At 47.7% G+C, this 26,270-nt stretch overlaps 1 protein-coding gene across 2 annotated transcripts in view; it reads left to right on the top strand.

Moving 5' to 3' along the window:
* The first annotated feature begins 3,546 nt into the window (after positions 1 to 3,546).
* RSPH10B (radial spoke head 10 homolog B) overlaps positions 3,547 to 26,270 on the top strand; it is a 38,716-nt gene continuing 15,992 nt past the window's right edge. Inside the window, exons 1-13 of one of the 2 annotated variants that reach the window (XM_021671689.2) lie at positions 3,547 to 4,388; positions 6,087 to 6,162; positions 7,228 to 7,296; positions 11,161 to 11,334; positions 12,543 to 12,628; positions 13,699 to 13,819; positions 15,855 to 16,031; positions 19,507 to 19,651; positions 20,657 to 20,778; positions 21,865 to 22,054; positions 25,061 to 25,175; positions 25,475 to 25,554; positions 25,990 to 26,138. In XM_021671689.2, the coding sequence (XP_021527364.2) occupies positions 4,135 to 4,388; positions 6,087 to 6,162; positions 7,228 to 7,296; positions 11,161 to 11,334; positions 12,543 to 12,628; positions 13,699 to 13,819; positions 15,855 to 16,031; positions 19,507 to 19,651; positions 20,657 to 20,778; positions 21,865 to 22,054; positions 25,061 to 25,175; positions 25,475 to 25,554; positions 25,990 to 26,138 (1,758 nt within the window). In that variant the 5' untranslated portion in view covers positions 3,547 to 4,134. Of the gene's footprint in view, positions 4,389 to 6,086; positions 6,163 to 7,227; positions 7,297 to 8,619; positions 8,946 to 11,160; positions 11,335 to 12,542; positions 12,629 to 13,698; positions 13,820 to 15,854; positions 16,032 to 19,506; positions 19,652 to 20,656; positions 20,779 to 21,864; positions 22,055 to 25,060; positions 25,176 to 25,474; positions 25,555 to 25,989; positions 26,139 to 26,270 lie in introns of those variants that run through there. The other variant, XM_064376441.1, reaches the window with a different exon arrangement.

Below are 26,270 nucleotides of genomic sequence, written 5' to 3'. Positions count from 1 at the left end.
GCCTAGTGCCGCCAGCACCCATCCTTTCCCCCTGGTCTTCAGGACCAGCAAGGGCAGGACCCTGCTTGGAGCTGGTGCGCGGCCCCTTTAAATGCACGCAATGGGCTAGGCGGCGTCTACGGTTGCCTGGAGACCCGAGTCGAGTCTGAGACGCGGAGAGCCCTGCCACACCTCGGCTGGAGCCTGGCAAGGCCCCTGGGCTCCTGGAGCGAGGTGAGCGCCCTAGGCCGCGGTCACGCATACGCGGGAACAGCCGTGGCGACCGAGTCCTGCTCCTTCCCGGCCTCCCAGGACCCGAGCATGTGCGTCATGGGCGAGGAGGGCCTAGGTCGGGCAGACCAGTGCAGGGAGCCCATTATTCTGGGCTGGTCGTAGACACAGCCGCGCGTGATAACACGGCCTCTCCTTAAGCCCGGGAAAACAGAGGAAACATTAGGAAACACGCACTGAGAAACGAAATTGGCTCGATTTATACTTCACTTATTTGTAGTTCACTGACAGAGGACCAAAAAGCCTATAGTAAAGGCCCCTCTAAATGTAGAGGTGAAAGCAGCTTGGGCTAGATGACCCAGGGGCGCTTCGCTGAGACGGTAGCGAGGGAGTGGGAAGGAGTAAGGTTAGTGTTTAAAGGAAGAGAGAAGGCTTGGCTGGGTACGGTGGCCCACGCCTGTAAGTAATCCCAGCACTTTGGGAGGCCGATGCGGGCAGATGACCTAGGTCAGGAATTCGAGACCAGCCTGGCCAACATGGCGAAACCCCATTTATACTAAAAATGCAAAACATAGCTAGGTGTGGTGGTGCATACCTATAATTCCAGCTACTCAGGAGGCTGAGACATGAGAATCGCTTGAACCCGGAGGCAGGGGTTGCAGTGAGCCGAGATTATGCCACTGCACTCCAGCCTGGGTGACAGAGTGAGACGTGTCTCAATAAATAAATAAATAATGGAGGAAGAGAAAAGGCTGGAGGTGGGTGGAGCTGGAGGGCGGGGTGTCCAGAGGATGCCATCCAAGCAGAAGAGGGCAGAAGTGCCCACTGCACCAAGGCCCACGAAAAGGAACCAGACCTTGCCTTCAACCCAGGATTCACCTATGCATCCTGCCTGATGGACCAGGGCGCTTTCACAGGGCCAGCTTTGGAAAGCCATGAAAACACTGCACCACAGCTCATATGCCAGACAAGCAAAGACAGGTGCTGGAAACACAACTCAAGGACACCATCCCTTGCTTGTCTGGCATATGAGAGGCACTCAATCAAAGGCAATGCTAGAGGGAGTAGGAAACCAATGATTTCAAGTTTGAAAACAGATCCCAGGACTTTGGGAGGCCAAGGCAGGCAGATCACGAGGTCAGGAGTTCGAGACCAGCCTGGCCAACATAGTGAACCCCTGTGTCTACTAAAAATAGAAAAATTAGCTGGGCGTGGTGGTACACACCTGTAGTCCCAGCTACTTGGGAGGCTGAGGCAGGAGAATCGCTTGAACCTGGGAGCTAGAGATTGCGGTGAGCTGAGATTATGCCACTGTACCCCAGCCTGGGCAACAAAGCAAGACTCCATCTCAAAAAAAAAAAGGGCACAAGGCTGGGTGCAGTGGCTCACGCCTGTAATCCCACTACTTTGGAAGGCCAAGGCGGGCGGATCACCTGAGGTCAGGAGTTTGAGACCAGCCTGACTAACATGGAGAAACCCCGTCTCTACTAAAAATACAAACATTAGCTGGGCATGGTGGCACATGTCTGTAATCCCAGATACTCTGGAGGCTGAGGCAGGAGAATTGCTTGAACCTGGGAGATGGAGGTTGCAGTGAGCCAAGATCACACCATTGCACTCCAACCTGGGTGACAAGAGCGAAACTCCCAGCAAAGGGATGAGATAATCACTCCATTTATTGACTTTGCTCTGTGTCCTGTAATTAAGGATTTTTCTGTGTGTCATCTATTTCATCCTTATGAGACAAGGTACTGTTATTCCTATTTGATATGTGAGGCAGAGGAGGTGAAGCAACTTGCTTTAGAACACAGCACTTGGCCGGGCTCAGTGGCTCATGCCTGCACATGCCTGCAATCTTAGCACTTTGGAGGGAGGTGGGAGGATTGCTTGAGGCCAGGAGTTCGAGACCAGCCTGGGCGAAATGTAGAAAGACCTCCATATCAAAAAACAAGAAAACCAAAAAATAGAGTTGATAATGGACAATGCAGGAGCCTGAATCCAGCTCTTGAACATTTTATAATGCTAACCTATAAGGAGAGAGGCTTTTTTTTTTTTTGAGGTGGAGTCTTGCTCTGTTGCCTAGGCTAGAGTGCAGTGGCACAACCTCAGCTCACTGCAACCTCCACCTCGCAGGTTCAAGCGATTCTCCTGCCTCAACCTCCTGAGTAGCTGGGATTACAGGTATATGCCACCATGCCCGGCTAATGTTTTGTATTTTTATTAGAGACAGAGTTTCACCCACCTTGTAAGCCAGGATGGTCTCCATCTCCTGACCTCGCGATCCGCCCGCCTCGGCCTCCCAAAGTGCTGAGATTACAGATGTGAGCCACCGCACCTGGCCAGAGAGGGGCTTTTAAGGTGTGAACTGGCCACATGCAAGACCTGGGAGGTTACATATCCTTTTTCATGATAGAGTTACCTTTCAGTAAACAATGCTAGACAATGGTTCCAACTGAAAAAATTTTTGGCCCGGAGCCGTGGCTTACACCTGTAAACCCAGCACTTTGGGAGGCTGAGGCAGGCAAATCATGAGGTCAAGAGATTGAGACCATCCTGGCCAACATGAAAATACAAAAATTAGCTGGGCCTGGTGGTGCATGCCTCTAGTCCCAGCTACCTGGGAGGCTGAGTCAGGAGAATCACTTGAACCTGGGAGGCGGAGGTTGCAGTGAGCCGAGATCAAGCCACTGTACTCAGGCCTAGCGACAGAGCGAAATTCCGTCTCAAAAAAAAAAATTTTTTTTTTTTATTAGGTGCAGTGGCTCACACCTGTAATCCCAGCACTTTAGGAGGCCAAGGTGGGCAGATCACGAGGTCAGGAGATTGAGATCATCCTGGCTAACACGGTGAAACCCTGTCTCCACTAAAAATGCAACAAATTTTGGCGTGGTGGCACATGCCTGCAGTCCCAGCTACTCGGTAAGGCTGAGGCAGGAGAATCACTTGAACCTGGGAGGCAGAGGTTGCAGTGAGCCGAGATCACACCACTGCACTCCAGCCTGGGCAGCAAAGCAAGACTCTGTCTCAAAAATAAAATAAAATAGGCCGGGCATGGTGGTTCACACCTGTAATCCCAGCACTTTGGGAGGCTGAGGTGGGCAAATCACAAGGTCAGGAGTTCAAGACCAGCCTGGCCAATATGGCAAAACCCCGTCTCTACTAAAAATACAAAAAATTAGCTGGGTGTGGTGGTAATCCCAGGTAACATGCCTGTAATCCCAGCTACTTGGAGGCTGAGGCAGGAGAATCACTTGAACCCAGGAGGTGAAGGTTGCAGTGAGCCGAGATCTCGCCATTGCACTCCAGCCTGGGAGACAGAGTGAGACACCATTTCAAAATAAATAAATAATAAATAAATTAATTAAAATAAAAAAAATTGGAACAACCAATGCAATGTTGAGGTTGTATTTTTATAAACTGACAGTACTTGAAACTTGTAATTATTATTATTTTTGAGAGAGAATCTTGCTCTGTTACCCAGGCTGGAGTGCAGCAGTGTGATCACCACTCACTGCCGTCTCAACCTCCCAGGCTCAAGCAGTCCTCCCACCTGAGCCTCCCTACTAGCTGGGACTACAGGCATGTGCCACCACACCTGTCCAACTTATTTTTTTAGAGAGGGAGTGTCTTACTATGTTGCCTAGGGTGATCTCGACCTGATCCTCCCACCTCGGCCCCACAAAGTGCTGGGATTGCAGGTGTGAGCCACCATACCTGGCCCTGGTAACTAATTTTTCAGACTTTGAGAGGATAATGATAAGGACATTGTGTTGTAAAGCTAAAATGTTAACTACAAATGAAAACCCCAAGTGTTTGGAGACATAATTTTTATTTTTCAGATAAAACTCATCAGTGCTTTGAAACCAGCGGCTCTGAACCAAAGGAACCATTTGATAAAAGTAAACATCGGATCTTCTCAGGGCAATGGTGAAAGAAAAGAAAAAAGCAGACAAAAAAGGGGAGAAGTCTGCCCGCTCTTCCTCATCCCTGTCTGATAACCCAGACTTTTCCAAACAAGATGGCAATGCCACTAGGCAAGACATGTCCCCAGTGGGTGTCCCACTGCTGGAAATGCAGCTCAATGAAATGAAACCCAAAAAAGACCCCCCAAACGTTCAGCAGAATGAAGACGCCACCCAATATGAAGAGTCCATTCTGACCAAACTCATAGTGGAAAGGTGATTTTAATGGGGGTGCAATAGGGTGTAACCCTGACAGTCAGGCAGTTTTTTTCTTTTATTTTGAGATGGAGTTTCACTCTTGTTGCCTGGGCTGGAGTGCAATGGCGTGATCTTGGCTCACAGCAACCTCCACCTGCCAGGTTCATGCAGTTCTCCTGCCTCAGCCTTCCAAGTAGCTGGGATTACAGGCATGTGCCACCATGGCCAGCTAATTTGTTGTATTTTTAGTAGAGATGGGGTTTTACTATATTGGCCAGGGTGGTCTCGAACTTCTGACCTTGTGATCTGCCCACCTTGGCCTCCCACAGTGCTGGGATTACAGGTGTGAGCCACTGAGCCCGACCTGTTTTATTTTATTTTGAGACAGAGTTTTGCTCTTGTCACCCAGGCTGGATTGCAGTGGCGTAATCTCAGTTCACTGCAACCTCCGCCTCCCAGGTTCAAGCAATTCTCCTGCCTCAGCCTCCTGGGTAGTTGGGGTTATACGCACACACCACCACGGCTGGCAAATTTTTGTTGTTGTTGTTTTTTGGAGATGGAGTCTCACTCTGTCACCCAGCCTGGAGTGCAGTGGCTCAATATTGGCTCACTGCAAACTCTGCCACCCAGGTTCAAGTGATTCTCCTGCCTCAGCCTCCTGAGTGGCTGGGATTACAGGCGTGGGCCACCATGCCCGGCTGATTTTTGTATTTTTAGTAGAGACAGGGTTTCACCATCTTGGTCAGGCTGGTCTTCAATTCCTGACCTCGTGGTCCACCCGCCACAGTCTCCCAAGGTGCTGGGATTACAGATGTGAGCTGCCATGCATGGCCAATTTTTTTGTATTTTTAGTAGAGATGGGGTTTCACCATGTTGGGCAGGCTGGTCTCGAACTCCTGACCTCAGGTGATCCACCAGCCTCGGCCTCCCAAAATGCTGGGATTACAGGCATGAGTCACTGCACCTGGCCTGAAGGTAATTTTATTTATTGTAAAAAATTATTTTATTTTAGATTTAGGGGGTTACATGTGCAGGTTTCTTACACGGGCATGTTGTGTGATGCTGAGATTTGGGCTTCTAATAAGCTCATTACCCAAGTAGCAAACACAGAACCCCATGGCATATATATAGTTTACTGTGGTAAAACATATATAACAAAATGTACTATCTTAATCAATGGCATTAAGTACATTCACAGTGTTGTACAACTATCTATTAAATAGTAACTCCTGGCCAGTTTCGGTGGTTCAAGCCTGTAATCCCAGCACTTTGGGAGGCTGAGGCAGAGGATCACTTGAGGCCAGGAGTTCGAGACCAGCCTGATGAACATGCCAAAACCCCGTCTCTACTAAAAACACAAAAATTAGCCAGGTGTGGTGAAGCGCACCTGTAGTCCCAGCTACTCAGGAGGTTGAGGCAGGAGAATCACTTGAACCTGGGAGACGGAGGTTGCAGTGAGCCAAGATGGCGCCACTGCACTCCAGCCTGGGTGACACAGTGAGACTCTGTCTCAAAAACAACAACACCAGCAACAAAATCCTTCATTCCTCACCCCCTCCTTCAAACCCCTGGTAACCTATTCTACTTTCTAGCTATGTACATATATGTATATTTCTGACTTTATTCTTCCCATTACATAGTTATATATTTTAATCCATTGTCACTTGGGTTTATTCACATTGTTCATTACCTTGAATGACCTTTATTTCTTTGTAGCTATGAAGGGGAGAAAGTTCGTGGGCTGTACGAGGGAGAGGGCTTTGCAGCCTTTCAAGGCGGTTGTACCTATCGGGTAAGTTGCCGGCTTGAGAACCTGCAGGAAGGGGAGGAAGGTGTGAGGTGATGGTCGTAGATTTGCAAATCTTCATCAAGTCCACTGATGCTTCAAAAGAAACTGGAAGGACTTCATGCTGATTTTATTCTGAACCCCGATTACCTATTTAAGGTAAAAGTAATGCTCAGCATAACAGAAGTGATTTTAGGTTTCTTGATTCTTTCTTTTTTTTTTTTTGAGACATCATCTCACTTTGTCACCCAGGCTGGAGTGCAGTGGCACAATCATAACTCATTGAAGCCTCGACCTCCTGGAGTCAAGCGATCCTCCCTCTTCAGCCTCTTGAATAGCTGGGATTACAGGCGTGTGCTACCATGCCTGGCTAATTAATTAATTATTATTTTTTAATTTTTTGGTAGAGGCAAGGACTTGCTATGTTGTCAGGGCTGGTCTTGAACTCCTGGACACAAGTGATCCTCCTGCCCCAGACTCTTAAAGTGCTGGGAGTGCAGGTGTGAGCCCCCACAACTGGTTGAGAACACATTTCTGTAGCTGAGGTCATCCTTAGCTGATGAAGATCAGGACTTCCCCCTAGATCCTTTTTGGAGAAGGATGGATCCCGGCGTGGAGCCAGCTGAAGTAGGACTCCATAGGACTCAGCTGCTGCCGAATGTTCAGACAAGCATCTTCATGCATGTGAAACCGGGCTAAGGCAACTGTGGGATAAAATCATCAGCTGCAGGCCAGGCACGGTGGTTCATCCTGTATCCCAGCACTCTGGGAGTCCGAGGTGGGCGCATCGCTTGAGCTCAGGATTTTGAGACCAGCTCGGCCAACATGGTGAAATCCTGTCTCTACAAAAAATACAAAAATTAGCTGGGCATGGTGGCCGATGCCTGTAGTCCTAGCTAGTCAGGAGGCTAAAATGGGAGCATTGCTTTAGCCTGGGAGGTCGAGGCTGCAGTGAGCTATAATCACACAACTGCACTCCAGCCTGGGTAACAGAACCAGACCCTAGCTCAAATATAAATATATGGTCAGCTGCATTCTAAGGGTTTCTTGTTGCTTTGCTTTGTTTTGAAGGGTATGTTTTCAGAAGGACTCATGCATGGACAAGGGACTTATATTTGGGCCGATGGATTAAAATATGAGGTAAGGCATATAACCAGTTATAGTTCTAAACTGTGATTATGGGATGGAACGATCAGTTTCCCACAGTTGAACAGACTGTTTTCATAGAAGTAATTCAGCACAATGATTAAGAAAAATTCACAGAACCGGTCGGGCGTGGTTGCTCATGCCTGTAATCACAGCACTCTGGGAGGCCAAGGCAGGTGGATCACGAGGTCAGGAGTTCAAGACCAGCCTGGCCAACATAGTGAAACCCCGTCTCTACTAAAAATACAAAAATTAGCTCTGCATGGTGGCATGTGCCCGTAATCCCAGCTACTCAGGAGGCTGAGGCAGGAGAATTGCTTGAACCAGGACCCGGAAGGCGGAGGTTGCAGTGAGCTGATATTGGATCACTGCACTCCAGCCTGGGCTACAGATTGAGACTCTGTCAAAAAAAAAAAAAAAGAAAAATTCACAGGAGCAAAGGAAGGATATAGTAACTCCTGACTGCATGGGACCTACTAGTAATTGTTGTTATTGGTTTCATTTGTGTGTTCTAGAAGTATTCCATGTGTTCTGAGCACAGAGCACACAAACGTCTATGTAGCCTGTCCTTTTTTTTTTTTTAACTAATCAGCAAATATAAAGCATACTTTACTTTGTTTTTTTTTTTTTTTTTTTTTTTTTTGGAGACAGGGTCTTGCTGTGTTGCCCAGGCTGGAGTTCAGTGTTGCAATTACGATTCACTGCAGCCTTGAACTTCTGTAGCCTGTCTTGTTTTTTTTACAGATATGCATAGTTTACGATATACTCTCTTTGGCACCTTTATGTATTTATTTATTTAGTCTGAGGTGGGGTCTTGCTTTGTTGCCCAGGCTGAAGTGTAGTTGTGAGATCATGACTCACTGCAGCCTCGAACTCCTAGGCTCAAGCGATCCTCTTGCCTCAGCCTCCTGGGTAACTGTGACTACAGGGGTGTGCCACAGCACCCAGCTAATTTATTTTTACTTTTTTATAGAGATGGGGTCTTGCTGTGTTGCCCAGGCTGGTCTCGAACTCCTGGGCTCAAGCGATCTTCCCACCTTGACCTCCCAAAGTGCTGGGGATTACAGGCGTGAGCCACTGCACCTGGCCTGTACCTTTATTTTTTTAGAGTTCAACCCATATCCATTCATTGCTGATCTAACTGTTTTTACTGGCTGCACGTATTCCATTATGTGGCTTTTATTTAACCTGCCTTGCAGGGTTGAGGGGACTGTGTATTTTTAAACCCATTGCAAGGACCAAATTGTTCTCCAAAGGATTGTATCAGCTTCAATTCCCACCCACAAAGTGAGTGAGCGCCTGAAATGCTAATCTAAAAATCTCCAGTGCAGAGTTGCTCACAGATGGTGTTTATAAATGGTAATGATGATATTTAAAACACATGCACGTAATGCGCTTATTCAGATAACACCCAGGCTCTGATGGAAATGGAGTCAAGCTTGAGCCGCGAAACTAACTGCAGCTGATCAGTGAGAGGCAGGCTGCAGAGGAGCAGGGAGAGAGAGAGCTGGGCTGACCCTCACTGTCGGGGCGAGGAGGATCTCCAGGTTCCAGGGAGCTTGAGGATTGGGCCCCCACCTCAGATTATGTCAGCTTCCTTCCCATGCGACATCCCGCCTTCTAGCCTGTGACCGACGTGCAAGGTTTCTGGTTCTTATTTTATTTATTTATTTTTCAGACGGAGTCTCATTCTGTTGCCCAGGCTGGGGTGCAGTGGCGGAATCTCAGCTCACTGCAACCTCCACCTCCTGGGTTCTAGTGATTCTCCATAGTAGAATCCTCCATAGTGGCTGAGATTACAGACGTGTCTCAGCCTCCATAGTAGCTGAGATTACAGACGGGCACCACCACGCTCCGCTAATTTTTGTGTTTTTAGTAGAGACAGGGGGTTTTGCCATGTTGGCCAGGATGGTCTCGAACTCCTGACTTGGGTGATCTGCCCACCTCGGCCTCCCAAAGTGCAGGGATTACAGGCTTGAGCCACTGTGCCTGGCCGGTTTCTGGCCCTTAAATGGTGATGTACCAAGAAACCCCCTGTGCCTTGTTGTCTCTGGAAACTCTCGGAAGGTGGGGATGTCACTTTTGAAGCCACAGACCCTCCACTGCAGCCCAGTAAGGGGGGCTTCTGGGCAAGACTCAGAGGTCTCCTGGAAGCATCCTCAGAGAGAGGCAGGCTGGCTTCATGGGTCCTGGCTAGTGATCAGGCCAGGTTTCGCTGTCCCCTTTTCTCTGCTGACTCGGCTGCTTCCAGGGAGTTCAGGTTTCTGGAAGAGAATCTGATGCCGCTGGGTAGTGTGCACTGTGCTGTGTGCCGCCCACTCTGACGTCCCTGGCAGAGCGTGTTCCCTAGCGGGTGCCCCTAGCTCAGGCTGTTGACTGACATGTTTACAGAATATTTTGATGACCCGTGGCAGAAAGAGGGATTTCCTGGCCGGGAGCGGTGGCTCACGCCAGTCATCCCAACACTTTGGGAGCCTGGTCAGCATGGTAAAACCCATCTCTACTAAAAATACAAAAATTGGTTGGGCGTGATGGCATGCACCTGTAATGCTAGCCACTTGGGAGGCAGGAGAATCACTTAAACCTGGGAGGCAGAGGTTGCAGTAAGCTGAGATTGTACCACTGCACTCCAGCCTGGGCAACAAGAGCAAAACTGCATCTTGGGGGCCAAAAAAAAGGGATTTCCCCAGTCATCACGAAGCCTGGAGGGAATAATGAATTCACCTCCTTTGAGCAGGTTCTGTTTTTTTTTTTTTTTTTTTTTTCCCATTAGAGACAGGATCTTGCTCTGTCACCCTGGCTGAAATGCTGTGGTCTTAGTTTGCTGTAGCCTCAACCTCCTGGGCTCAAGTGATCCTCTCACCTCAGCACCCACAAAGTTCTGGGATTCCAGGCATGCATCACTGCACCTTGGTGGCATACACCTGTAGTCCCAGCTACTTGGGATGCCAAGGTGGGAGGATCACTTGAGGCTGGGAGTTTGAGACCAGTCTGGGCAACATAGAGAAATCCCATCTCAAGAAAATTTAAAAATTATCAGGGCTTGGTGGCACACACACCTGTAGTCTCAGCTACTTGGGAGGCTGAGGTTTGAGGATCACTTGGGCCTAGGAGGTCAAAGCTGCAGTGAGCTATGATTGCGTCACTGTACTCCAACCTAGGTGACAGAGCGAGACCCTATGTCCAAAAAGAAAAAAAAAAATGCCAGGCGCAATGTCTCACACCTGTAATCCCAGCATTTTGCGAGGCCAAGGTGGATGGATAACCTGAGGTTAGGACTTTGAGACCAGCCTGGCCAACATGGTAAAACCCCGTCTCTACTAAAAACAAAAAAAAATTAGCTGGGCCTGATGGCCTCCCGGGTTAAAGTGCCTGTAATCCCAGTTACTTGGGAGGCTGAGGCAGGAGAATTGCTTGAACCTGGGAGGTGGAGGTTGCAGTGAGCAGAGATTTCACCATTGCACTCCAGCCTGGGGAACAGAGCAAGACTCCGGATTACAGATGTGAGCCACTGCGCCCTGCCAAGGTAGGTTCTAAGAATCTGAAGTTCCGCAGGTCAGGATTGGAGGCCAGCACTTTCCAATATTACCTGCTTGCTTCTTGGAGCTCGGTCGACCTGCAACCTCCCAGTTACCTTCTACCTGAACTTCTACCCAGTGGTCGGGTCAGATGAGAGGATGGGAAATGCAGAAAGGGAAGGAAGAGAGAGAATGCGAGGGGGATGTTCAGTGTGTGTCCACAGGAGGAGAGGCAGGAACAGAATCAGAGGCCAGGCGGCGCCTGGAACCGTCCACAGAACTAGGGATTTCCACCCCGTCCCTCGCTTCCTTTTGTCACCCCATGGCCATTCTGCTTCAGGGCGACTTTGTGAAGAACGTCCCGATGAACCACGGTGTGTACACGTGGCCGGTCGGCAGCACGTACGAAGGCGAAGTGGTCAACGGCGTGAGGAACGGATTCGGGATGTTCAAGTGCAGCACCCAGCCTGTGTCCTACATAGGCCACTGGTGCAATGGCAAGCGGCACGGGAAGGTGGGCGGGGCAGCCACGAGGGGCGGGAAGGGGATGGGACAGCCATGGGGACCCGCGGGAAGGGGGCGGGGCAGCCATGGGGTGGGCGGGAAGGGGCGGGGCAGCCATGGGGTGGGCGGGGAGGGGACGGGGTGGGGTAGCCATGGGGTTGGGTGGCCCTGTGGAGGGCAGGGGAGGGGGCTGGGCGGCCACATGGAGGGAAATAGGGAGTAGGGGCTAGTGGCGCTGTCCAGGGCATATCCACTTTTTGTTTACTGAGGTGAAATTCACATCACATAAATTAAACATTTATTTATTTATTTATTTTGGCATGAAGTCTTGCTCTGTCGCCCAGGCTACAGTGCAGTGGCTTGATCTCGGCTCACTGCAATCTCCGCCTCCCGGGTTCAAGCGATTTTCCTGCCTCTGCCTCAGAGTAGCTGGGACTACACCGCGCCCGGCTAATTTTTGTATTTTTAGTAGAGATGAGGTTTCATCATGTTGGCCAGGATGGTCTCGCTCTCTTGACCTCGTGATCTGCCCATCTTGGCCTCCCAAAGTTCTGGGATTACAGGTGTGAGCCACTGCACCCGCCCAGGATTTCTCTAGGTACTTAATTGACTAATAGTTACTCAATACAATGAATATACTTGAATATGATGAATACAGTCATTCTGTGACTTAATATAGCACTTTATTAAGGAGCAATTGCTTTGTGACATTATCTCATTCCCCCTTGTGCGGCAGTTTCACCATTTTCTTGATAGTAAACAGAAAAATAATGGGTTATATGTCTTGCCTACCTATGCCGTTGACCTCTGTGTAGTTTCTACTTTTTTTTTTTTTTTTTTTTTTTTTTGAGACGGAGTTTCGCTCTTGTTACCCAGGCTGGAGTGCAATGGCGCGATCTCGGCTCACCGCAACCTCCGCCTCCTGGGTTCAGGCAATTCTCCTGCCTCAGCCTCCTGAGTAGCTGGGATTACAGGCACGCACCACCGTGCCCAGCTAATTTTTTGTATTAGTAGAGACGGGGTTTCACCATGTTGACCAGGATGGTCTCGATCTCTTGACCTCGTGATCCACCCGCCTCGGCCTCCCAAAGTGCTGGGATTACAGGCTTGAGCCACCGCGCCCGGCAGTTTCTACTTTTTATGTTGACATCGTTTCATTTGACAAAGCGTTTGTGTAGTGAGGCTCGATAGTTTTAAAGATGATATTATTTGTTTTAGGGCACCATTTATTACAATCAAGAGGGCACGTGTTGGTACGAGGGAGAATGGGTGCAAAACATCAAAAAAGGCTGGGGCATAAGATGGTAGGTATGACTGCGGCTGAGCTCGGGGTGTGGGCCCAAATAATGTTCACTTCGGATATTTAAAAGTAAGGTGCAAAAGTTATAGAGAACATTTTCTCTCTAAGCAGAGTGGAATTTTTTTTGAGGGAGCGGGGACGGAGTCTTGCTCTGTCACCCAGGCTGGAGTGCAGTGGCGGATCTTGGCTCACTGTAACCTCTGCCTTCTGGGTTCAAGTGATTCTCCTGCTGTGATCGTATCACTGCACTCCAGCCTGCGTGACAGAGTAAGATCCCATCTCCAAAATTGACCAAATACTAACTAATCATGATACGATAAAAAAGATTTTAAAAACCCAGTTCTTACCCACCTTGTCACCTTATTAAATAATCAGAAGGTTTAATAAGGTGATCCATTCTGCTGCTCCCTTAGGACCATGTGCCTATTCATTGAATTCTTTTTTTTCTTTCTTTTTTTTTTTTGTGAGACAGAATCTTACTCTGTTGCCTGAGCTAGAGTGCAGTGGTACGATCTCCACTCATTGCAACCTCCACCTACTGGGTTCAAGCGATTCCCCTGCCTCATCCTCCCGAGGAGCTGGGATTGCAGGTGCCTGCCACCATGCCCGGATAATATTTGCATTTGTATTTATTTATTTTTTTTTTTGAGATGGAGTTTTGCTCTTGTTGCCCAGGCTGGAGTTCAGTGGCGCGATCTCGGCTCACCACAACTTCCGCCTCCTGGGTTCAAGTGATTGTCCTGCCTCAGCCTCCCGAGTGGCTTGGATTGCAGGCACGTGCCACGACACCCAGCTAATTTTGTATTTTTAGTAGAGAGGGGGTTTCTCCATGTTGGTCAGGCTAGTCTCAAACTCCTGACCTCAGGTGATCCACCCTTTTCGGCCTCCCAAAGTGTTGGGATTACAGGCGTGAGCCACCATGCCTGGCCTGAATTTAAATACTGAGAAGATTGTATAGGTGCAAGGGTTGGATTTCTTCAAAGGAGTTCAAGGGGAATGTTTAAAAGAAAGTCTTAAAGGTGAATGTCGTGTAGGAGGCGACTGATTGCTTCTCTTTGGTTTCATTCATTCTAGTTATAAATCTGGAAATATATACGAAGGCCAGTGGGAAGACAACGTGCGCCACGGGGAGGGTAGGATGAGGTGGCTGACTGCCAACCAAGAATACACCGGGCGGTGGGAGAGGGGCATCCAGGTATGTCCGGGTGAGCTAGCAGCTTATACCCAGAGGCGGGAGTGCCGATCGTTCTCAACTCACATATTATTATTTTTGTTTTGTTTAGTTTTGTTTGAGACGGAGTCTCTCTCTCTGTCACTGAGGCTGGAGTGCAGTGGCATGATCTCGGCTCACTGCAGCCTCCACTTCCCGGGTTCAAGCAATTCTCCTGCTTCAGCCTCTGGAGTAGCTGAAATTATAGGCGCCTACCACCACATCTGGCTATAATTATTTTTTTTTTGTATTTTTAGTAGAGATGGGATTTCACCATGTTGGCCTGGCTGGTTTCAAACTCCTGACCTCAAGTGATCCTCCTGCCTTGGCCTCAAGTGATCTGCCTGCCTTGGCCTCCCGAAGTGCTAGGATTACAGGCGTGAGCCACCGTTCCTGGCCTGTTTGTTTGTTTTGAGATGGAGTCTTGCCTCGCTCTGTCACCCAGGCTGGAATACAATGGCATGATCTCAGCTCACTGCAACCTCCACCTCCCTGGGTTCAAATGATTCTCCTGCCTCAGCCTCCCGAGTAGCTGGGATTACAGGTACCTGCCGCCACTCCCAGCTAATTTTTGTATTTTTAGTAGAGATGAGGTTTCACCATGTTGATCAGGCTGGTCTCGAACTCATAATCTCGTGATCTTCCTGCCTCTGTCTCCCAAAGTGCTGGGATTACAGGCATGAGCCACCATACCCAACCTGTTTGTTTTTAGAGACAGAGTCTTGCTCTGTTGCCCAGGCCAGACTGCAGTAGTGCAATCATGGCTCTCCCTGGCTCAAGTGATCCTCCCACCTCAGCCTCCTGTGTAACTGAGACTATATATGCCCACTACCACCGTGCCTGACTAATTAAAAACAATTTTTTTTTTTTTTGTAGAGACAAGGTCTCACTTTACTACCCAGGCTGGTCTTGAACTCCTATGTTCATGAGATCCTCCCACCTCTGCCTCTTAAAGCACTAGGATTACAGGCATGAGCCACAGCCCCCAGCCCAATTTGTATCTTTAAAAAATAAAAATATAGGCTGGGCGCAGTGACTCACACCTGTAATCTCAGCATTTTGGGAGGCCACTTGAGGATTGAGGCCAGGAGTTTGAGACCAGCCTCAGCAATATGGTGAAACTCCATCTCTACTAAAAATATAAAAAATAGCCAGGAGTGGTGGTGGGTACCTGTACTCCTGGCTACTTAGGAGACTGAGGTGGGAGGATCACCTGGGTCTTGGAGGTCAAGGCTGCAGTGAGCCAAGATTGTGCCACTGTACTCCAGCCTGGGTGATAGAGTGAGACCCTTTCTCAAAAAATAAAAAAATATAAAAGTAAATAAACAAATATTTAAAATAACAATGAAAATCATCACCTGATTAAGCCAGGCACTTTATATACACTTCACTTTTTAGTAGAGACGTAGTTTCAACATGATGGCCAGGCTGGTTTTGAACTCCTTCATATCTAACCTGAGGGGTAGGCGTTATTTCTGTTTTACAGATGAGGAGCTTAGAGGGCTTAAATGATCTGCCTTAGTTCAAAAGTCTCGTTAGTAAGTAGCTGAGCTGAAATTGAACCCGTCTGTGTGACTCCAGAGTCCAAGTTCTTTGCCCCTTCCAGTTTTCATTGTATTTGTCCTAATTTTAAGTGGATTTGGGTAAAGAGAGAAACTGCTTTGTGCTTTTTTTTTTTTGAGAAGGAGTTTTGCTTTTGTTGCCCAGGCTGGAGTGCAATGGCACAGTCTCAACTCACTGCAACCTCTGCCTCCTGGGTTCAAGCGATTCTTCTGCCTTAGCCTTTTGTATTTTTTAAATACAAAAATTAGCTGGGATTACAGGCATGCGCCACCACACCCAGCTAATTTTTGTATGTTTAGTTGAGACGGAGTTTCACCATGTTGGTTAGGCTGGTCTCGAACTCCTGACTTCAGGTGATCCACCCACCTTGGCTTCTCAAAATGCTGGGATTACAGGAGTGAGCCACCGTGCCCAGCCTGCTTTGTTCATTTCTGATGGCAGTTTACTTTCTTTTCAGAATGGCTTTGGAACACACACGTGGTTTCTAAAGAGAATCCCCAATTCCCAGTATCCTTTGAGAAATGAATACATAGGAGAGTTTGTGAATGGATATCGTCACGGACATGGCAAATTTTATTATGCCAGTGGAGCCATGTATGATGGAGAATGGGTTTTCAATAAGAAACACGGCATGGTGAGTATAGCCCTGGGAAGATCACATTTTAAGTAATTATGTAAAGCCATTGAAATTATGTAAAGCAATTGAAACGTCCAAGTATAATTACAGATTTGTCTATTTCTACTTTCAGATCTATCAGTTTTTGCTTCATATATTTGAAGCTTTGCTGTTAGGTGCATACACATTTAGGAATGTTATGTATTGGTGCATGGGCTCTTTTGATCATCACATAATGTTCCTCATTAACCCTGCTAATTTTCTTTTCTTTCTTTCCTTTTTTTGAGATGGATTCTTGCTCTGTTGCCCAGGCTGGTGTACATCCATCCGATCTCAGCTCACTGCAACCTCCGCCTTCTGGGTTCAAGTGATTCTCCTGCCTCCCGAGTAGCTGGGATTACAGGTGCCTGCCACCACAACTGGCTAATTTTTGTATGTTTAGTAGAGATGGGGTTTCATCATGTTGGCCAGGCTGGTCTCAAACTCCTGAAATCAGGTGATCCACCCCTCCTCGGCCTCCCAAAGTGCTGGGATTACAGGTGTGAGCCACCATGCCTGGCCAACTGTGGTAATTTTCATTTCTCTGAGGTCTATTTTGTCTGATGTAAATAAAGGCACTCTAGATTTCTAATTTTAATTGTGGTAAAGTACACTTAAGAGTTACCATCTTGGCCGGGTGCGGTCGCTTGTGCCTGTAATCCCAGTACTTTGGGTGGCCGAGGTGGACAGATCCCCTGAGGTCAGGAGTTCCATATCAGCCTGGCCAACATGGTGAAACCCTGTCTCTACGAAAAATACAAAAAAATTTGGCCGAATGTGGTGGGCACCTGTAGTCTCAGCAATTTGGGGAGGCTGAGGCAGGAGAATCACTTGAATCTGGGAGGCTGAGGTTGCAGTGAGCTGAGATCATGCCACTGCACTCCAGCCTGGGCAACAGAGCAAAACTCCATCTCAAAAAAAAAAAAAAGAAAAAAAAAGATTTACCATCTTAACCATTTGTAAATGCACAACTCATTGGCATTAAGTACGTTTACATTGTTGTGCAACCATCACCACCATCCACCTCCAGAACTCTTTTCACAAAAGACATCATGTCATTCTCCATTAAATTGCATTATCCATTTTGCATAGGATAACTTAACTGTTTTGCTAAGGTGATTACATGACTTTTTTATTTTTCATTTTTTTTTGTTTTGAGACAGAGTTTCGCTTTGTTCCCCAGGATGGAGTGCAGTGGTGCTATCTTGGTTCACTGCAACCTCCACCTCCTGAGTTTAAGCGATTCTTGTGCCTCAGCCTCTCCAGTAGCTGGGATTACAGGCACCCGCCACTACCCCTAGGCTCTTTTCTTTTTCTTTTTTTTTTTTTTCAGTACTGATGGAGGTTTCACGATGTTGGTCAAGCTGGTCTCGAACTCCTGGCCTTAAATGATCCTCCTACCTCGGCCTCCCAAAGTGCTGGGATTCCAAGCATGAGCCACTGTGCCCGGCAAAATATTTTTAATGGCCCTTGATTTCCTGTATATTTAGTGGTTATTTAATTAGTTTTTGCTATGCGTGTGTGTGTGTGTGTGTGTGTGTGTGTGTGTAAGGGTGGTTTTGGTTTGCAAGTAACAGACAATCTAGTGTCATCTACCATGTATAATACAGAATAATGTAGGCTTCAGGGTTGGTTTTTTTTTTTTTTGAGACGGAGTTTCGCTCTTGTTACCCAGGCCGGAGTGCAATGGCGCGATCTTGGCTCACCGCAACCTCCGCCTCCTGGGTTCAGGCAATTCTCCTGCCTCAGCCTCCTGAGTAGCTAGGATTACAGGCATGCGCCACCATGCCCAGCTAATTTTTTGTATTTTTAGTAGAGACGCGGTTTCACCATGTTGACCAGGATGGTCTCGATCTCTTGACCTCGTGATCCACCCGCCTCGGCCTCCCAAAGTGCTGGGATTCAGGCGTGAGCCACCATGCCCGGCCCTTCAGGGTTGGTTTGATTCAGCAACTCAGTGCTGTCAGGATTTCTCTTCCATCTGTCCACAGTATCTCCCACTATGTCACTTTCACCCTTGCGGTTTTCCTCCCTCATTACTGCAGGATGGCTGCTGTGGTTCCAGCCTTCACATCCACGTACGATACTATCTAGAAGAAAAGGAGGAACTTTTTTTTTTTTCTTGAGATGGAGTCTTGGTCTGTTGCCCAGGCTGGAGTGCAGTGGTGCAATCTCAGCTTACTGCAATCTCTGCCTCCGGGTTCAAGCTGTTCTCCTGCCTCAGCCTCCTGTAGTGTAGACTACAGGTGCGTGCCACCATGCCCAGATGATTTTTGTACTTTTAGTAGACATGTGGTTTCACCATGTTAGCCAGGATGGTCTCGATCTCTTGACCTTGTGATAATGCCCACCTTGGCCTTCCAAACGCTGAGATTACAGGCATGAGCCACTGTGCCTGGCCCAAAAAGGAGGAACTTTTTACAAAAGTTCTTTACAAATGTCTTTGATTTTACAGAGCCAAATTGGGTCATTTGCCCACTTTTGAATCAGTAACTGTCTATTGACCTGGGTTTGACAAATCTCCAGGAGTCTTGGCCAGGTGTGGTGACTCATGCCTTTAATCCCAGCACTTTGAGAGGCTGAGGCAGACGGATCACTTGAGGTCAGGAGTTTGAGACCAGCCTGGGCAACATGGTGAAACCCCCATCTCTACTAAAAATACAAAAATTAGCCAGGCATGGAGGTGGGCACCTGTAATCCCAGCTACTCGGGGGGCTGAGGAAGGAGAATCGCTTGAACCTAGGAGGTGAAGGTTGCAGTGAGCCGAGATCATGCCACCGCACTCCAGCCTGGAGGACAGAGCAAGACTCTGTCTTAAAAAAAAAAATCGAGGCGTCTCTATTGTGTGATGGGCATTCTGCTGGTCAGTAGCCTAGTTTAATAAGACACATTCTGTGGCCTACAGGTGCTTGAAATTGCAGAAAGTTTGTGGAGCAGATACAGAGAGAGAGGGGAGGAGCAGGAGGAGCCATGGGAAGGGGAGGAAGAGAGAGAGGACTTACAGTGTGTGAGACCCCAGGAGCCTGATGATACGTGGAGTAAGTGCATATCTTCAAACAAAAAGCTCCAAACTCTTGAAAAAGCTATTGATGTACATTTACCAGTGTTTTTCTAAGAAAACTTTTTCTTTCTTTTTTTTTTTGAGATGACGTTTTGCTCTTGTTGCCTGGGCTGGAGTAGAGTCTCACAGCAACCTCCGCCTCCTGGGTTCAAGCGATTCTCCTGCCTCGGCCTCCAGAGTAGCTGGGATTACAGGCATGCACCATCACGCCCAGCTAATTTTGCATTTTTAGCAGAGATGAGGTTTCTCCATGTTGGTCAGGCTGGTCTCAAACTCCCGGCCTCAGGTGATCCACCCGCCCTGGCCTCCCAAAGTGCTGGGATTACAGGCATGAGCCACCGCGCCTGGCAAAAACTCTTTCTAAACTGCACAAAGTTGTTTTTCTGTCTGCAGGGCCGATTAACTTTCAAGAATGGGCGTGTGTTCGAAGGCAAATTCTCCAATGACCACATAGCTGGGTTTCCAGATCTCGAAGTTGAATTCATCAGCTGCCAGGACCTGTCTTCAGGAGTTGCCCAAAGATTGTCTGGGAGTGCCGGTAGGAAGCGTTCACCTGTTGAAATATTATTCATCTGTTTTTATCCATGGTGTCCACTCGTGAAAATACACCAAACACTTCAGAAAACAGGAGTCCTCTGTGAGGAACTTCTTTTTTTTTTTTTTAATTTGAGACAAAGTCTCACGCTGTCACCCAGGCTGGAATGCAGTGATACGCTCACTGTTCACTACGGCCTCAAACTTCTGGGCTCAGCCTCCCCATTAGCTGGGACTACAGATGTGCACCACCATGCCTGGATAATTTTTAAACTTTTTGTAGAGGCAGAGTCTCGCTATGTTGTCGAGGCTGGTTCAAACTCCTGTCCTTAAGCAGTCATCTTGCCTCGGCCTCCCAAAATGTTGAGATTACAAGTGCAGGCCACTGTGCCTGGCTAGCAACTGCTTTAAAAAATGGTTTTTTTAGAGATGGGATCTCTCTGTTGCCCAGATTGGAGTGATGTGGTGGGGTCATAGCTCTCTGCAGCCTTAACCTCCCATTTTGGCTTCCCCAAGTGCTGGGATTTCAGGCATGAGCCACTGTGCCCACCTGCTTTCTTAGTAGCTTTTTGGAATACTTTTGTATCTCAATTTGGTGAGAAATCACTGTGACATAACATTGAGAAATTTTAACATTGCTTTTCATAATTACCTCCAAGGATGGGCATGGTGGCTCATGCCTGTAATCTCAGTACTTTGGGAGGCCAAGGCAGGTAGATTGCTTGAGCTCACGAGTTCAAGACCTGGGCAACATGGTAAAACCCCGTGTCAACAAAAAATAGAAGAATTAGCTGGCCGTGATGGCACATGTCTGTAGTCCCAGCTACTCGGGAGGCTGAGGTGGATTGTTTGAGCCTGGGAGGCAGAGTATGTGGTAAGCTGAGGTTGTGCCACTGCACTCCAGCCTGTGCAATGGAGTGAGATCCTGTCTCAAAAAAACAAAAAACAAAACAAAACAAAAACCACCACCAAACCATAATCATCCCCTGTATTTGCCTATATTCGTTAGAACTGATCAGAAAGCTTGATGGCAGTGAAAGTCATTCTGTGTTGGGATCAAGCATTGAGCTGGATTTAAATTTGCTCCTGATCATGTACCCTGAGACAGTCCAACCTGAAGAAAAGAAGCAGGTAAAATCCTTTTTATTGCTATCGATTTCATCCTGAGGAAATATAGCTGGCAGCTGCTGTCCCTTGTTGAATGTATTATTATTATTATTATTATTATTTTTATTTTGAGACGGAGTTTCGCTCTTGTTACCCAGGCTGGAGTGCAATGGCACGATCTCGGCTCACCGCAACCTCCGCCTCCTGGGTTCAGGCAATTCTCCTGCCTCAGCCTCCTGAGTAGCTGGGATTACAGGCATGCGCCACCGTGCCCAGCTAATTTTTTTTGTATTAGTAGAGATGGGGTTTCACTGTGTTGACCAGGATGGTCTAGACCTCTTGACCTCATGATCCACCCGCCTCGGCCTCCCAAAATGCTGGGATTACAGGCTTGAGCCACCGTGCCTGGCCTATTATTATTTTTTGAGACAGAGTGTCGCTCTGTCACCCAGGCTGGAGTGCAGTGACATGATCTCGGCTCACTGCAACCTCTGCCTCCTGGGTTCAAGCAATTCTCCTGCCTCAGCCTTCTGAGTAGCTTGGATTACAGGCAACCGCCATTATGCCTGGCTAATTTTTATATTTTTGTAGAGATGGGGTTTCAACATGTTGGCCAAGGTGGTCTCGAACTCCTGACCTCAGGTGATCTGCCTGGCTCGGCCTCCCAAAGTGTTGGGATTACAGGCATGAGCCACTTGTGCCAGGCATAGAACAATGCTTTAGATCAAGTAGACTATACATGTTTATTCAGTTGAATTGAGTTTTCTCTTTTGTTATTTTTTGAGACAGAGAGTCTTGCTGTGTCACCCAGGCTGAAGTGCAGTGGTGCGATCTTGGCTCACTGCAACCTCCACCTCCCAAGTTCACCGGTTTCAGCCTCCTGAGTAGCTGGGATTACAGACGCCTGTCACCATGCCCAGCTTATTTTGTATTTTTAGTACAGATGGGGTTTTACCATCTTGGCCAGGCTGGTCTCGAACTCCTGACCTCAGGTGATCCTCCTGCCTTGGGCTCCCAAAGTGGTAGGATTATAGGATTGAGCCACTGTGCCCGGCCGCCTTTTGTTCTTACTCCGTAGTATTAAGACACGCATGGCTTTCTTCCTTTCAGGTAGAATATGCTGTCTTAAGAAACATTACAGAATTAAGAAGAATCTATAGCTTTTATAGCAGACTGGGATGCGACTACTCTCTGGATAATACCTTTCTGATGACAAAGCTTCACTTCTGGAGATTTCTAAAGGATTGCAAATTTCATCACCACAAACTAACTCTTGCTGATATGGACAGGATATTAAGTGGTGAGTATTCCAGGTCCTTCACATCTTTTGGTTTAAAGCAGGGGTCTCTAACCCCTGGGCCATGGACCAGTACCGGTCTGTGGCCCGTTAGGAACCAGGCTGCACAGTGGGAGGTGAGCAGTGGGCAGGCAAGTGAAGCTTCGTCTGTTTTTTTTTTTTTTTTTGAGATGGAGTCTTGCTCTGTCGCCCAGGCTGGAGTGCACTGGCACTATCTTGGCTCACTGCCACCTCCACCTCCCAGATTCAAGCGAGTCTCCTGCCTCAGCCTTCCAGGTAGCTGGAATTACAGGCATGCATCACTACCCCCAGCTAATTTTTGTATTTTTAGTAGAGATAGGGTTTCACCATGTTGGCCAGGCTGGTCTCGAACTCCTGACCTCGTGATCCACCTGCCTTGGCCTCCCAAAAGTGCTGGGATTACAGGTGTGAGCCATTGCTTCTGGCCCCTTGATCTGTTTTTACAGCCGCTCCCCATCGCTGGCATTACCGCCTAAGCTCTGCCTCCTGCAGATCAGCAGCAGCATTAGATTCTCATAAGAGTGCGAATCCTGTGAACTGCACGTGAGTGGGATCTAGGTTGCGCGTTCCTTATGAGAATCCAATGCCTGATGTTCTGTCACTGTCTCCCATTACCACCAGATGGAACCATCTAGCTGCAGGCAAACAAGATCACGGCTCCCACTGATTCTGCATGATGGTGATTTGTATAATTGTTTCATTTTGTATTACAATGTAGTAATAATAGAAATAAAGTGTCCACACCCATAATCCCAGCACTTTGTGAGGACGAGGCAGGCAGATCATGAGGTCAGAAGTTCAAGACCACCCTGGCCAATATGGTGAAATCCTGTCTTTACTAAAAATACAAAACACAAAATTAGCCAGGTGGCGCGCGCCTGTAGTCTCAGCTACTTGGGAGGCTGAGACAGAAGAATCGCTTGAACCCGGGAGGTGGAGGTTGCAATGAGCGGAGATCGTGCCACTGCACTCCAGCCTGGGCGACAGAGTGAGATTTCGTCTCAAAATAATAATAATAATAATAGAAATAAAGTGCACAATAATTGTAATGCACTTGAATCATCCTGAAACCAACAACCCCCCCACCCCATCCCCACCATTCATGGAAAAATTGTCTTCCACAAAATCGGTCCCCAGTGCCAAAAAGGGTGGGGATCGCTGGTTTAAAGGACAGTATCACAATGTCACCTGGAAGCCAGTTAGGAAATGTGGAGGGAGTGGGGAGGGCCTAGGTCGGGAGAAGTGTTCCAGAAATCAGCATGTGGTGTTCCCCTGGCGATGATGATGTACTTGAAGAGACAGTTTTATGACGAAACAGCAGTGGTAGGAGGTCACCTACAGCAGGGCCAACAATGCATGGCCCCGGGGTGAAATCCAGCCCACCCCCGTTCCCCTAAATCATGCTTTACTGGAACACAGACATGCCCGTTTGCTTATGTGTCTGTGACTACTTTTCCCCAAAGCACCACAGCTGAGGGGTTGTGATGGAGATTGTCTGGACCAACAATCCTAAAATATTTACTCTCTGGCCCTTTACAGAAAGTTTGCCTCCCTCTCTCCCCCGACCACCGATCTATAGTAAAAAAGCCCTCAACTGTTAGGTCAGAAATGGGAAGACGGCCAGGAGTGGTGGCTTCTACCTGTAACCCCAGCACTTTGGGAGCCCAAGGCAGCTGGATCACTTGAGGTCAGGAGTGTGAGACCAGCCTGGCCAACATGTTAAAATCCTATCTCTACTAAAAATACAAAAATTAGCGAGGTGTGGTGGCATGCGCCTGTAGCCTCAGTTACTCAGTGGGAGGCTGAGGCAGTAGAATCGCTGGAGCCTAGGAGATGGAGGTTGCAGTAAGCCAAGATTTCCAGCCTAGGCGGCAGAGTGAGACTCTGTCTCAAAAAAAAAGGCTAGGTGCAGTGGCTCCTGCCTGTAATTCCAGCAGTTTCAGAGGCCAAGGTGGGTGGATCACAAGGTCAGGAGTTCAAGCCCAGTGTGGCCAATATGGTGAAACCTCGTCTCTACTAAAAATACAACAATTAGCCAGGCGTGGTGGTGCACCCCTGTAGTCCCAGCTACTCGGGAGGCTGAGGCAGGAGAATTGCTTGAATTCAGCAGGCAGAGGTTGCAGTGAGCTGAGATCACGCCACTGCACTCCAGCCTGGGCGACGGCGAAACACCGTCTCAAAAAAAAAAAAAACAAGGTGAGGAGAATCACCAATGTCTTGGAATTCCGAGTCTAGAAGAGGCCTTAAGTAGTCTTAGGATTGGTCTTGATTTCAAATTGGGAGGTTGATGTGATTAAATGTAACAACTTTGGAGGTTTGACTTCTTTCAGCTTAATTCTGGGAGGCAGAGTTAAAAGCTTCAAATTATTCACTTGAAAAATAAAGTATTGGAAAAAATTCCCATTTACTTCAAAGTTTAGTGTTTGAACCATACTTAAAATTCATTTAGAATTAGCAGCACTCATCATATTGTGTCTCAGACTACTCTGGGAAACACTGGGACAAGATGTCTTGTAAAGGAGCCAGAGTGACTTTTTTTTTTTTGTGAGTTGGCATCTCACTCTGTCGCCCAGGCTGGAGTGCAGTGGCTAGATCTCGGCTCAGTGCAACCTCCGCCTCTGGGGTTCCAGTGATTCTCCAGCCTCAGCCTCCCCAGAAGCTGGGATTACAGGCAAACGCCACCATGCTCGGCTAAGTTTTTGTATTTTTAATACAGACAGGGATTTGCATGTTGCCTAGGTTGGTCTCGAACTCCTGACGTCAGGCAGTCTGCCTGCCTTGGCCTCCCAAAGTCCTGGGATTACAGGCATGAGCCACCGTGCCTGGCTTTCACAGGGTTTTAAATTTTTAACTGGACGCTTATATATGTTCAGGGCATTCTGCCGTAAGTACTCTGTCCTGTTCTGTTCTTTGAATTGTATACCAGCAGCAAATAAAATAGAAGCTTCCAGCATATAACAGGCATCCTCTCCAATTTTCTTATTTTAGCCAATAATGACATACCAGTTGAAGAAATCCATTCTCCATTTACAACAATACTTTTGAGAACATTTTTGAATTATCTCCTGCATTTGGCGTACCACATTTATCACGAAGAATTCCAGTAAGTACTATTTATGGCTCCTTGTTGGGGGACAGGACACAGCCAAGCTGTACTGTTGTCATAGTGCCCTCTTTTCTTCAGCAGCCGTTTTTTTTTTTTTTTTTTTTGAGGTGGAGTCTTGCTGTGTCGCCTAGGCTGGAGTGCAGTGGCATGATCTCGGCTCACTGTAACACCCAGCCTTCCCTTTATATACTCTATACCTTAGAAGGAGATTATTAAGTCTAGCCCATGCTCAAGGAGAAGGGAATTCCCTCTTTTGGAGGAGAAGTAATTATGATATCTTTTGATCATTATCACAGAAAGAGAAGCCCGTCGCTCTTCTTGTGTTTTACAAAACTGATGACCGAGAACATTCGTCCAAATGCCTGCCAGGTAAAAGGTGAATACAAAACCAACAGGATTATATTTACTGCCTTTTTTTTCCTCAAAATATAAATCTGGGCTGGGCGCGGTGGCTCACTCCTGCAATCCCAGCATTGTGGGAGGCTGAGGCGGGTGGATCACCTGAGGTCGGGAGTTCAAGACCAGCCTGGCCAGCATGGCGAAACCCCATCTCTACTAAAAATACAAAATATCAGCCAGGTGTGGTGGCACATGCCTGTAATCCCAGGTACTCGGCGAAGCTGAGGCAGGAGAATCGCTTGAACCTGGCAGGTGGAGGTTGCAGTGAGCCAAGATCGTGCCACTGCACTGTAGCGTGGGCAACAGTGAAACTCTGTCTTGGAAAAAATCAAAGACAATAGAATTATATTTACTGCCTTTTCTTTTCTCCAAAGATAAATCTGTAACCATTTTTCGAATGTCGTATTTTTAGGCAATTTATTCCGTGAGCAGCAGCGGACATTCTACTCTATGAGTTACATCAGTAAGTGCTGGGAGATTTATCTAGCTTACTGCAGGCCCCGCGCAGCACCTCCCCACGAGCTTACCATGAAGACGAGATACTTCCTCTGGATGCTGAAAGTAACCACCTAAGTTTGATATTTTCTACTTACAGGCACTTTGATTTTAATGAAAGAAAGGCACGATATTCTAGCTATGATTTGCAAACAATCAGTTGAAGATCTGGGTGCATTTTCATGACCATTGAATGTT

Source organism: Aotus nancymaae, unplaced genomic scaffold (assembly GCF_030222135.1).
Source record: "Aotus nancymaae isolate 86718 unplaced genomic scaffold, 86718_ANA_hifiasm-v0.15.2.pri h1tg000015l_0, whole genome shotgun sequence".
In the NCBI taxonomy this organism is placed as follows: Eukaryota; Metazoa; Chordata; class Mammalia; order Primates; family Aotidae; genus Aotus; species Aotus nancymaae.
The sequence above is the reverse complement of the archived record's forward strand: the minus strand, read 5'-3'. Positions and strand labels throughout refer to the sequence as shown.